Genomic DNA, 13,649 nt, shown 5'->3' on the forward strand with positions numbered 1-13,649 from the left:
TCTTATGACCGAAAAGAGCTTCTGGAAATCAGAACAGCGATAAACTCACCTCAGATTACACAAAGATTTTTTTCTTTAATGAGTCCTACGTGAAGGATATACTGCTTCTCTGAGACTAGGCCCAAATCCCCGTCATCTGTTACCAACAGATGCATATCATGTGAAATCCATAGACTAGGCCCAAATCCCCACAGTACATTCATTTCCAGTGGAATGCTGTGTTTGCCTCGCAGCGTTGCCTTGCAGTGCGTTCTGTGTGGTGCATAGGTTGGATTGATCGAACCTTGCGTCAAACTGTGTGCATTCAAACTGTATGCATAGACGGCTTGACAGAAATGGTAGCAGAAGGTGAATGTTGAGGACCATTTTGCGCAACAATCCACTCTCGGTGTGATCCAGGTGTCAAGTGACTATAGGAGTGTATAGCCTGCTGAAAACATTCCCTTTGGACAGTAAGGTGAAACGACTTAATATCACCATCTGCCTGCCTTTGGGTTACCGTTCTCTGTCGCGAGCAGATCCACTAACAAGATGTTGTATTTGACAGAGTATTGGCCGTATTTAACCTGAGGCGCTAAATACCTGCACTACAGCGCGATAGAAATACAAAGTAAGGAGTACGTTTACATGCACACTAATGACTCAATATTATTACACTTGGTAGAACGTTTATTTCCATTCCCACCAGACCTGATTTCAGAAGTGATCATGTAAACAGGATTATTAGGGAAAATGTTACTTTTGTAAAGCATGTAAAACGTTTACATTGAACTAATATATTCATGTGACTATTATTGTCTGCATGTAACCGACGATACTCATTACTGTCCCTGATTTTGCGGAGACTGGATTCACTTATACTCTGCATATGTCGACTTAATCGGAATTTACCTTTATATTTCAAATAGAGAAGCCCTTTGTGGAAAGAGGGGATCATATATACATATTTTTACTTGGAGCCACGGGGTTTTTCCTGCATTCCGATGTTCTGAGAGTTCTGTGCTGGCTGGGTGTGTACCAGATGACGCAGCAGCCAGGTGAGAGATAAACCATGCGTCGAGACCTGCGTTGAGGTAGAACAACTGACTGACTATGGAAGAAGATCAGAAGAACCCTATCCTGAAAGAGGGATTCCTTGTGAAACGGGTAAGATTAAATAAACCGTTATATGTCCAAATTACGCGCATTTCATTTGACTATTATTCATAAATGTGTTATAACATTGTTTTAACTAAGTAGTTATAAAATGCATAGAATGCATTTTAATGAATATATATTTTCTAATTGTAAATCTAGGGCCATGTAGTTCACAACTGGAAGGCTCGCTGGTTTGTACTCTATCCAGATCAGTTGCTCTACTATAAATATGACGGAGGGAAGAGAGACTCCTGTCAACGCGGGAGGATCATGTTGACCGATTGTAAAATCTCTTGTCCGTTTCTGGAGTATGACAACCGCCCGGTGAGTTAATGTACAAGCCCCTTTTACGTTTACCTCGTCTGGAATCAGTGACATTATGGCTGTTGAACAGCATTCAAATCATATAATTACATATTATAACTCCATCATGGTTATAACGCTGATCTATGTGATTAGAACAGAATTATGATTCTATTCTAGAATGTATGATTCTATTCTAATAGAATAGCATTATATAGTGTATGCTGTTCATGTCTCTGAAACTGTTGCCCTGAGGATATATCGCTGCACTAGATGTGTCAATAGATTACGTGTTCTGTTGTCGAAAACAGGCTGCGAAGTGAGAGTGTCTCAGCTCTGTTGAGCCCAGCCCAGCTTTTTGCTTCCTGCTGAAATCATACTAGAGAATGCAAGGCCCGAGGACATCCCGTCATAAATAGCATTTTTTTTTATTAGAGTAGTTTCAACCTTAGACCACTGGGCGCTATCATCGTAGATACAGTGAGCTTTTCATAGTTTTTAAAAGGTGTGTTGGATACATCTCTCAATGCTGTTGGACGCATCATGATATCATCTTGGGGTTAAGATGTAATCTTCAGGAATTCAACATCATGGTCTTCTTTGTTGTTTACTGTACCTCAGCTGGTGTTCAAACTGCAAACCAAGAGTTCTGCCGAGTACTTCCTGGAGGCGTGTTCTCGGGAGGAGCGTGACCAATGGGCAGTGGATATCGGTGCAGCGGTGGAGAAGCTCCGCCCAGCTGACTCTCCTACCCCGAGCCAGTCTAAAACCACTGGGCACCAGTCACTACAACTACACAGCGTCAGCCTGAAGTGAGACACTTGGCCTTGGCTGAAAGACTTTCCCCAACCGGCAACACGGTTTAAAATTACGTTATTACAACCTTATTACATGGTTAGAAACTGGTTGTAATAACGTTGCCTGCTTGGTTGTAATTAGTCTATTAGTCACATGAGTGAAGTCTATAGCTATTCCATAAAGACAGTCACACAGCTGGTCAATAGTGAAGCTATTCCATAAAGACAGTCACACAGCTGGTCAATAGTGACGCTATTCCATAAAGACAGTCACACAGCTGGTCAATAGTGACGCTATTCCATAAAGACAGTCACACAGCTGGTCAATAGTGACGCTATTCCATAAAGACAGTCACACAGCTGGTCAATAGTGACGCTATTCCATAAAGACAGTCACACAGCTGGTCAATAGTGACGCTATTCCATAAAGACAGTCAATAGTGGTCAATAGTGAAGCCAGTCCAGCTAAAGGGTTAGGGCCAAGGGGAAGAGCTAAGAGGTGAATTGTGTCCAGATGACATGGTGTGTTGTCCTTCCTTCTCCCAGCCAGGTAGTGGACTCTATGTATGATGTCCACAGTGGCATCAAGCTGACCAGCCACAACGAACAGGGAAGCTCCTACAGCAACTGCTTCTCAGGTGAGACGCTCTGACACACAGCCTGACATACACTGAGTGAGCCAAACATTAAGAACACCTTCCTAATATTGAGTTACATCCCCTTTGTGTCCTCAGAACAGCCTCAATTTGTCGGGGACATGGACTCTACAAGGTGTCGAAAGCGTTCCACAGGGATGCTGGCCCATGTTGACTCCAATATTTCCCACAGTTGTGACAAGTTGGCTGGATGCCCTTTGGGTGGTGGACCATTCTTGATACACACAGGAAACTGTTGAGCATGAAAAAAACTGCAGCGTTGCAGTTCTTGACACAAACCGGGGCACCTGCTACCATACCCCCATTCAAAAGCACTTCAATCTTTTGTCTTGCCCATACACCCTCTGAATGGCACACATACACAATCCATGTCTCAATTGTCTCAAGATTTTAAAATCCTTTGTCTCCTTCCCTTCATTCTACACTGATTAAAGTGGATTTAACAAGTGACATCAATAAGGGATCATAGCGTTCACCTGGATTCACCTGGTCAGTCTGTGTCATGGAGGGAGTTCTTCATGTTTTGTATACTCAGTGTAAATGCCACTTAACAGACATGTGTGTATGTGATCCCAGTTGAACATACTACTGCTGTTGGTGGAGGGGATCTCTGAGATTGTTGTGGATGGATGTAATGACAGTGGTGCTGATGCTGTGGATCCTCTCTCTCTCTCCCTCTCCCTCTTCTCTCTCCCTCTCCCTCTCCCCCTTCTCAATTCAATTCAATTAAATTCAAGAGCTTTATTGGCATGGGAAACATGTGTTAACATTGCCAAAGCAAGTGAGGTAGATAATATATAAAGTGAAATAAACACTCTCTCTCCCTCTCTCTCTCTCATACTCTTTCTCCCTCTCCCTCTCCCTCTCCTTCTCCTTCCCTCTCTCTCTCTCTCTCCCCCTCCCCTCTCTCTCTCCCTCTCTTTCTCCCTCTCCTTCCCCCTCCCCCTCTCTCTCTCTCTCTCTCTCTCTCCCTCTCTCTCTCTCTCATACTCTTTCTCCCTCTCCCTCTCCTTCCCTCTCTCTCTCTCTCTCTCTCTCTCTCTTTCTCCCTCTCTTTCTCTTTCTCCTTCCCTCTCTCTCTCTCTCTCTCTCTCATACTCTTTCTCCCTCTCTCTCTCATACTCTTTCTCCCTCTCCTTCCCCCTCCCCTCTCCTTCTCTCTCTCCTTCCCTCTTTCTCCCTCTCTCTCCCCCTCTCTCCCCTTCCCTCTCTCTCTCATAATCTTTCTCCCTCTCTCTCTCTCCCCCTCTCTCCCCCCCTCTCTCTCTCTCTCTCTCTCTCTCCACCCCCCTCTCTCTCTCATACTCTCTCTCTCCCCCTCTCTCTCCCCCTCTCTCTCCCCCTCTGTTCTCCAGGTTCTGCGGTGGTGGACTGGCTGGTGTTCCATCAGCTGGCTCTGACCCGTGTAGAGGCTGTGACTCTGTCCTCGGCCGTCCTGGAGGAAGGTTTCCTACGCCCTGTAGGTCTGAGGAGCGTTGAGGCTCAGCGCAGCCATGGACTCAGTGAGCAGTTCCTGGATGACTCCACTGCTCTCTACAGCTTTGTGAGTGACTGTCCCTAGTTATAGCAGTAACCCCTTCTCTCCGTGAAGGTAGATTGATTCACTGACTGATTCACTGACGGATTCACTGACTGATTCACTGACTGATTCACTGACTGATTGACTGACTGATTCACTGATTGATTCACTGATTGATTCACTGATTGATTCACTGATTGATTCACTGACTGATTCACTGATTGATTCACTGACTGATTCACTGACTGATTGACTGACTGATTGACTGACTGATTGACTAACTGATTCACTGATTGATTCACTGATTGATTCACTGTTTGATTCACTGACTGATTCACTGATTGATTCACATGTACTGTGGTGCTTTAGACAGTGTCTAAACCAGATGTCCTGTACCTTACTGTATTTCCTTGTGAATGTGTCTATGTTGTCTCTCCCAGTCAGAGAACTTTAAGAAAAGAGGCAGTGTGAAGGCTGAGACTTCCCTATCAGCCATGGAACTAAGTGGGAAAGTCCTGAAAAGGGGCTATCTACTGAAACAGGTGAGAAAAACTCTGCCAATCAGCCCAAACTATCTGTGGTTGGCTGTGCCATAGTCTTTGCCAATCAGCCCAAACTATCTGTGGTTGGCTGTGCCATAGTCTTTGCCAATCAGCCCAAACTATCTGTGGTTGGCTGTGCCATAGTCTTTGCCAATCAGCCCAAACTATCTGTGGTTGGCTGTGGTCTAGTCTTTCCCAATCAGCCCAAACTATCTGTGGTTGGCTGTTGTCTAGTCTTTGCCAATCAGCCCAAACTATCTGTGGTTGGCTGTTGCCTAGTCTTTGCCAATCAGCCCAGACTATCTGTGGTTGGCTGTTGCCTAGTCTTTCCCAATCAGCCCAAACTATCTGTGGTTGGATGTGGCCTAGTCTTTGCCAATCAGCCCAAACTATCTGTGGTTGGATGTGGCCTAGTCTTTCCCAATCAGCCCAAACTATCTGTGGTTGGCTGTTGCCTAGTCTTTCCCAATCAGCCCAAACTATCTGTGGTTGGATGTGGTCTAGTCTTTCCCAATCAGCCCAAACTATCTGTGGTTGGATGTGGCCTAGTCTTTGTGTTTGTTCTCTGCTTCAACTCTGCTCTCATAACCACACCACTTGTCTACATATCATGTGTTTGGTTATTCATGTCTCCTGTCTTCCTCTAATACAGGGACACAAAAGAAAGAACTGGAAGGTTCGACTGTTTGTGCTGCGATCAGAGCCAGGTTACCTTCACTACTATGACCCCAGTAAGGTGAGTGACGATTGGTTACCTTCACTACTATGACCCCAGTAAGGTGAGTGACTATTGGTTACCTTCACTACTATGACCCCAGTAAGGTGAGTGACTACTGGTTACCTTCACTACTATGACCCCAGTAAGGTGAGTGACTATTGGTTACCTTCACTACTATGACCCCAGTAAGGTGAGTGACTACTGGTTACCTTCACTACTATGACCCCAGTAAGGTGAGTGACTATTGGTTACCTTCACTACTATGACCCCAGTAAGGTGAGTGACTATTGGTTACCTTCACTACTATGACCCCAGTAAGGTGAGTGACTATTGGTTACCTTCACTACTATGACCCCAGTAAGGTGAGTGACTACTGGTTACCTTCACTACTATGACCCCAGTAAGGTGAGTGACTATTGGTTACCTTCACTACTATGACCCCAGTAAGGTGAGTGACTATTGGTTACCTTCACTACTATGACCCCAGTAAGGTGAGTGACTATTGGTTACCTTCACTACTATGACCCCAGTAAGGTGAGTGACTATTGGTTACCTTCACTACTATGACCCCAGTAAGGTGAGTGACTACTGGTTACCTTCACTACTATGACCCCAGTAAGGTGAGTGACTACTGGTTACCTTCACTACTATGACCCCAGTAAGGTGAGTGACTATTGGTTACCTTCACTACTATGACCCCAGTAAGGTGAGTGACTACTGGTTACCTTCACTACTATGACCCCAGTAAGGTGAGTGACTACTGGTTACCTTCACTACTATGACCCCAGTAAGGTGAGTGACTATTGGTTACCTTCACTACTATGACCCCAGTAAGGTGAGTGACTACTGGTTACCTTCACTACTATGACCCCAGTAAGGTGAGTGACTACTGGTTACCTTCACTACTATGACCCCAGTAAGGTGAGTGACTACTGGTTACCTTCACTACTATGACCCCAGTAAGGTGAGTGACTACTGGTTACCTTCACTACTATGACCCCAGTAAGGTGAGTGACTACTGGTTACCTTCACTACTATGACCCCAGTAAGGTGAGTGACTACTGGTTACCTTCACTACTATGACCCCAGTAAGGTGAGTGACTACTGGTTACCTTCACTACTATGACCCCAGTAAGGTGAGTGACTATTGGTTACCTTCACTACTATGACCCCAGTAAGGTGAGTGACTACTGGTTACCTTCACTACTATGACCCCAGTAAGGTGAGTGACGATTGGTTACCTTCACTACTATGACCCCAGTAAGGTGAGTGACTACTGGTTACCTTCACTACTATGACCCCAGTAAGGTGAGTGACTACTGGTTACCTTCACTACTATGACCCCAGTAAGGTGAGTGACTATTGGTTACCTTCACTACTATGACCCCAGTAAGGTGAGTGACTACTGGTTACCTTCACTACTATGACCCCAGTAAGGTGAGTGACTACTGGTTACCTTCACTACTATGACCCCAGTAAGGTGAGTGACTACTGGTTACCTTCACTACTATGACCCCAGTAAGGTGAGTGACTATTGGTTACCTTCACTACTATGACCCCAGTAAGGTGAGTGACTACTGGTTACCTTCACTACTATGACCCCAGTAAGGTGAGTGACGATTGGTTACCTTCACTACTATGACCCCAGTAAGGTGAGTGACTACTGGTTACCTTCACTACTATGACCCCAGTAAGGTGAGTGACTACTGGTTACCTTCACTACTATGACCCCAGTAAGGTGAGTGACTATTGGTTACCTTCACTACTATGACCCCAGTAAGGTGAGTGACTACTGGTTACCTTCACTACTATGACCCCAGTAAGGTGAGTGACGATTGGTTACCTTCACTACTATGACCCCAGTAAGGTGAGTGACGATTGGTTACCTTCACTACTATGACCCCAGTAAGGTGAGTGACGATTGGTTACCTTCACTACTATGACCCCAGTAAGGTGAGTGACTACTGGTTACCTTCACTACTATGACCCCAGTAAGGTGAGTGACTATTGGTTACCTTCACTACTATGACCCCAGTAAGGTGAGTGACGATTGGTTACCTTCACTACTATGACCCCAGTAAGGTGAGTGACTATTGGTTACCTTCACTACTATGACCCCAGTAAGGTGAGTGACGATTGGTTACCTTCACTACTATGACCCCAGTAAGGTGAGTGACTATTGGTTACCTTCACTACTATGACCCCAGTAAGGTGAGTGACGATTGGTTACCTTCACTACTATGACCCCAGTAAGGTGAGTGACTACTGGTTACCTTCACTACTATGACCCCAGTAAGGTGAGTGACTATTGGTTACCTTCACTACTATGACCCCAGTAAGGTGAGTGACTACTGGTTACTTTCACTACTATGACCCCAGTAAGGTGAGTGACTATTGGTTACCTTCACTACTATGACCCCAGTAAGGTGAGTGACGATTGGTTACCTTCACTACTAGGATCCCAGTAAGGTGAAATGGCTGTAGACTATAGATATATACTCATAGCCTGGGTACCAGTCTATTTGTGCTATCTTGCCATAGCCTGGGTACCAGTCTATTTGTGCTATCTTGCCATAGCCTGGGTACCAGTCTATTTGTGCTATCTTGCCATACAGGTTCTCATTCTCTTCAGTTTTCTTCTGTGGGTATTGACATCATGTTGTTCGTGTTCTGTCTCATCCACTTCCTGTGTTATGTCACTTGTTGATGACATCAGGATGACATCAGTCCCGTGGGCGGGTTCTCTCTCCGAGGCTGTCTGGTCTCTGCTCTGGACGACAACGGTGTTCCTTCAGGTGAGTCACACAAACACAAACGAGCGCACGCGTACATGCACACGTACACACAACACACACACACTGAGTCACTCTCTCTCTCAGACAGCCCTAAGATACAGCTGTCTTGCTTCAGTAAAGGTGTGGCTGACAACACAATAGGACTGGCCTGTGACAGGCACGGGTTGAGTTCAGTAGGGCACACTAGTAAAAACATCTTTATCCAAATGTTCTCATTGAAGTTCAGGTTGTACCCAACTAGTTTCATTCTGTTTCAAAACGTTTTGTCCTTCCTGAACATGACCCAGAGAGAGAGCAGTGAGTCAGTCAGTCTGGGGAGGCTGATTCTCTCTCTTCTCACTCACTCACTCACTCACTCACTCACTCACTCACTCACTCACTCACTCACTCACTCACTCACTCTCTCACTCACTCTCACACAGGTGTGAAGGGTAAAGTCCAAGGTAACCTGTTGAAGATCATCACTCAGTTTGATACTCACTACTACATCCAGGCTCCCAGCAGACAGGAGAGGATGGACTGGATAGAAGCTATCAGAGGACAGAGTTAAATAAAGTCAAGCTTATTACTTTAACGTAGTGTTTTAGGTGAGGCTGTTATTGATACATCCAATCCATACAGGTTTTTAAACAAACTACTATACAAATCTTCTAGCGTATAAGATTCCAATAAATTATACATTCTATGAATGTAACCATACAAAGTTAACAGTTTGGAATAAAGGTTTTAAATCGTGTAAATAGATCATTCAACATGGTGTTGTTTTGAATATTAAATAAAGCATTTCCCCTGTGAGACCTATGTGTTTCATGTGTTATGTTCTTAGCGTGTGTTTCATGTGTTATGTTCTTAGCGTGTGTTTCATGTGTTGTGTTCTTAGCGTGTGTTTCATGTGTAATGTTCTTAGCGTGTGTTTCATGTGTTGTGTTCTTAGCGTGTGTTTCATGTGTAATGTTCTTAGCGTGTGTTTCATGTGTAATGTTCTTAGCGTGTGTTTCATGTGTTATGTTCTTAGCGTGTGTTTCATGTGTATTGTTCTTAGCGTGTGTTTCATGTGTAATGTTCTTAGCGTGTGTTTCATGTGTAATGTTCTTAGCGTGTGTTTCATGTGTTATGTTCTTAGCGTGTGTTTCATGTGTAATGTTCTTAGCGTGTGTTTCATGTGTTATGTTCTTAGCGTGTGTTTCATGTGTTATGTTCTTAGCGTGTGTTTCATGTGTTATGTTCTTAGCGTGTGTTTCATGTGTAATGTTCTTAGCGTGTGTTTCATGTGTAATGTTCTTAGCGTGTGTTTCATGTGTAATGTTCTTAGCGTGTGTTTCATGTGTAGTGTTCTTAGCATGTGTTTCATGTGTTATGTTCTTAGCGTGTGTATTGTTCTTAGCGTGTGTTTCATGTGTAATGTTCTTAGCGTGTGTTTCATGTGTAATGTTCTTAGCGTGTGTTTCATGTGTAGTGTTCTTAGCATGTGTTTCATGTGTAATGTTCTTAGCGTGTGTTTCATGTGTTGTGTTCTTAGCGTGTGTTTCATGTGTTGTGTTCTTAGCGTGTGTTTCATGTGTTGTGTTCTTAGCGTGTGTTTCATGTGTTATGTTCTTAGCGTGTGTTTCATGTGTAATGTTCTTAGCGTGTGTTTCATGTGTAATGTTCTTAGCGTGTGTTTCATGTGTTATGTTCTTAGCGTGTGTTTCATGTGTAATGTTCTTAGCGTGTGTTTCATGTGTAATGTTCTTAGCGTGTGTTTCATGTGTTATGTTCTTAGCGTGTGTTTCATGTGTAATGTTCTTAGCGTGTGTTTCATGTGTAATGTTCTTAGCGTGTGTTTCATGTGTTATGTTCTTAGCGTGTGTTTCATGTGTAATGTTCTTAGCGTGTGTTTCATGTGTTATGTTCTTAGCGTGTGTTTCATGTGTAATGTTCTTAGCGTGTGTTTCATGTGTAATGTTCTTAGCGTGTGTTTCATGTGTAATGTTCTTAGCGTGTGTTTCAAGTGTAATGTTCTTAGCGTGTGTTTCATGTGCAATGTTCTTAGCGTGTGTTTCATGTGTAATGTTCTTAGCGTGTGTTATGTTCTTAGCGTGTGTATTGTTCTTAGCGTGTGTTTCGTGTGTAATGTTCTTAGCGTGTGTTTCATGTGTAATGTTCTTAGCGTGTGTTTCATGTGTAATGTTCTTAGCGTGTGTTTCATGTGTAATGTTCTTAGCGTGTGTTATGTTCTTAGCGTGTGTTTCATGTGTGTCACGCCCTGGTCTTAGTATTTTGTGTTTATATATTTATTTTGGTCAGGCCAGGGTGTGACATGGGGTTATTTTGTGTTGTGTTGTGGTATTGGGGGTTTTAGTAGGTATTGGGATTGTGGCTGAGTAGGGGTGTCTAGCATAGTCTATGGCTGCCTGAGGTTCTCAATCAGAGTAAGGTGATTCTCGTTGTCTCTGATTGGGAACCATATTTAGGTAGCCTGGGTTTCACTGTGTGTTTGTGGGTGATTGTTCCTGTCTTTGTGTTTGCACCAGATAGGGCTGTTTCGGTTTTCATTATTTCATTTCGTTAGTTTTGTAGTTTCTGCATGTATAGGTTTTCCTTCATTAAAATATATCATGAATCATCATCACGCTGCATTTTGGTCCGATCCTTGTTCTACCTCTTCGTCAGAGGAGGAGATAGAAGAGAGCCGTTACAGAATCACCCCCCACACCCGGACCAAGTGGCGTGGTAACAGGCAACAGCGGCAGCAGGAGCAACAATATCGGGACTACACTACTTGGGAGGAAATAGACAGGTGGGCTGTCGACCCAGAGAAAGTGCCGGAGCCCGCCTGGGATTCGCTGGAGCAGTGCGAAGCAGGCTATAGGAGAATGGAGTTGAAGAGCGAAGCGCGGCGGCGCAGAGGGAAACCCGAAAGTCAGCCCCAAAAATGTATTGGGGGGGGCTCAGGGAGAGAGTGGCAGAGTCAGGAGTCAGACCTGAGCCAACTCTCCCTGTTTATCGTGAGGAGCCAAGGAGGAGACCAGAAACAGAGCCGGTGTTAGAGGTGAGCGAAGCAGAGACTGTGAAGGAGTTAATGGGGAAAATGGAGGAGAGAGTAATGAGGGAGTTGCTAGTTTGGTGCTTTAGGTACGATATTCGTCCGACGGAGCGAGTCAGGGATTTGATGGCACCTGGGTCAGCGCTCCATACTCGTCCTGAGGTGCGTGTTAGTCGGCTGGTGAAAATTGTGCCAGCCTCACGCACTAGGCCTCCTGTGTACCTACCTAGCCTTGCACATCCTGTGCCAGCCCTGCTCTCAGGCTCTCCAGTACACCTTCACGGTCTAGCCCATCCTGTGCCACCTCCACACTCCAGCCCTCCGGTAGCAGCTCCCCGCACCAGGCTTCCTGTGCCTGTTCTCGGTTCAGTACCACCAGTACCAGCACCACGCACCAGGCCTTCAGTGCGCCTCGCCTGTTCAGCGCAGCCAAAGCCTTCCTCCTCTACAGCGCTGCCGGAGCCTCCCGCCTGTTCAGCGCTGCCAGAGCCTTTCTCCTCTCCAGCGCTGCCGGAGTCTCCCGCCTGTCTAGCGCTATCAGAGCCTTTCTCCTCTCCTGCGCTGCCGGAGTCTCCCGCCTGTTCAGCGCAGCCAGAGCTTTTCTCCTCTCCTGCGCTGCCGGAGTCTCCCGTCTGTTCAGCGCTGCCAGAGCCTTTCTCCTCTACAGCGCTGCTGGAGTCTCCCGCCTGTTTAGCGCAGCCAGAGCCTTCCTCCTCTCTAGCGCTGCCGGAGCCTCCCGCCTGTTCAGCGCAGCCAGAGTCTTTCTCCTCTACAGCGCTGCCGGAGCCTCCAGCCTGTTCAGCGCAGCCAGAGCCTTCCTCCTCTACAGCGCTGCCGGAGCCTCCCGCCTGTTTAGCGCAGCCAGAGCCTTCCTTCTCTCCAGCGCTGCCGGAGTCTCCTGCCTGTTCAGTGCAGCCAGAGCTGCCAGCCTGCATGGAGCAGCCAGAGCTGCCAGTCTGCATGGAGCAGCCAGAGCTGCCAGTCTGCATGGAGCAGCCAGAGCTGCCAGTCTGCATGGAGCAGCCAGAGCTGCCAGTCTGCATGGAGCAGCCAGAGCTGCCAGTCTGCATGGAGCAGCCAGAGCTGCCAGTCTGCATGGTGCAGCCGGAGCCGCCAGTCTGCATGGAGCAGCCGGATCTGCCAGTCAGCCAGACTCTTCCCGATCTGCCAGTCAGCCAGACTCTTCCCGATCTGCCAGTCAGCCAGACTCTTCCAGATCTGCCAGTCAGCCAGACTCTTCCAGATCTGCCAGTCAGCCAGACTCTTCCAGATCTGCCAGTCAGCCAGACTCTTCCAGATCTGCCAGTCAGCCAGACTCTTCCAGATCTGCCAGTCAGCCAGACTCTTCCAGATCTGCCAGTCAGCCAGACTCTTCCAGATCTGCCAGTCAGCCAGACTCTTCCAGATCTGCCAGTCAACCAGACTCTTCCAGATCTGCCAGTCAACCAGACTCTTCCAGATCCGCCAGCCAGCCAGGATCTGCCGGAGCAAACTACCTGCCTGAGCTTCCTCTCAGTGCTGAGCTTCCTCTCAGTGCTGGGCTTCCTCTCAGTGCTGGGCTTCCCCTCAGTGCCGGGCTTCCCCTCAGTGCCGGGCTTCCCCTCAGTGCCGGGCTTCCCCTCAGTGCCGGGCTTCCCCTCAGTGCCGGGCTTCCCCTCAGTGCCGGGCTGCCCCTCAGTCCCGAGCTGCCCCTCAGTCCCGAGCTTCTACCTCAGTCCCGAGCTGTCCCTCAATCCAGTGGGGTCCCTCAATCCAGTGGGGTCCTTGGTGAGGGTTATTAGGCCTAGGTCAGCGGCGAGGGTCGCCAATCAAAGGACGCGTTACAGGGGGACTAAGACTTGGTTGGAGTGGGGTCCACGTCCCGAGCCGGAGCCGCCACCGTGGACAGACACCCACCCGGACCCTCCCCTATGGGTTTTAGTGTGCGGCCGGGAGTCCGCACCTTGGGGGGGGTTCTGTCACGCCCTGGTCTTAGTATTTTGTGTTTATATATTTATTTTGGTCAGGCCAGGGTGTGACATGGGGTTATTTTGTGTTGTGTTGTGGTATTGGGGGTTTTAGTAGGTATTGGGATTGTGGCTGAGTAGGGGTGTCTAGCATAGTCTATGGCTGCCTGAGGTTCTCAATCAGAGTCAGGTGATTCTCGTTGTCTCTGAT

At 46.8% G+C, this 13,649-nt stretch overlaps 1 protein-coding gene across 2 annotated transcripts; it reads left to right on the forward strand.

The window, feature by feature from the left end:
• Positions 1-990: 990 nt before the first annotated feature.
• plek2 (pleckstrin 2) lies at positions 991-9,264 on the forward strand. 2 transcript variants are annotated; one of them, XR_006084659.1, is made up of 9 exons: positions 991-1,146; positions 1,297-1,461; positions 2,062-2,252; positions 2,784-2,875; positions 4,249-4,436; positions 4,853-4,954; positions 5,607-8,098; positions 8,389-8,467; positions 8,890-8,929. XR_006084659.1 is itself a non-coding variant. In XM_042330337.1 (9 exons), exons 1-9 carry the CDS (start codon positions 1,093-1,095, stop codon positions 9,015-9,017), a joined length of 1,083 nt encoding a protein of 360 aa, XP_042186271.1. In that variant the 5' UTR covers positions 991-1,092; the 3' UTR covers positions 9,018-9,264. The 2 variants fall into 2 exon arrangements, 1 of the variants encoding a protein (XP_042186271.1); XM_042330337.1 differs by having other exon boundaries at positions 5,607-5,690; positions 8,890-9,264.
• Positions 9,265-13,649: the final 4,385 nt, after the last annotated feature.

The sequence above is a fragment of the Oncorhynchus tshawytscha genome, linkage group LG11 (assembly GCF_018296145.1).
Source record: "Oncorhynchus tshawytscha isolate Ot180627B linkage group LG11, Otsh_v2.0, whole genome shotgun sequence".
Lineage (NCBI taxonomy): Eukaryota > Metazoa > Chordata > Actinopteri > Salmoniformes > Salmonidae > Oncorhynchus > Oncorhynchus tshawytscha.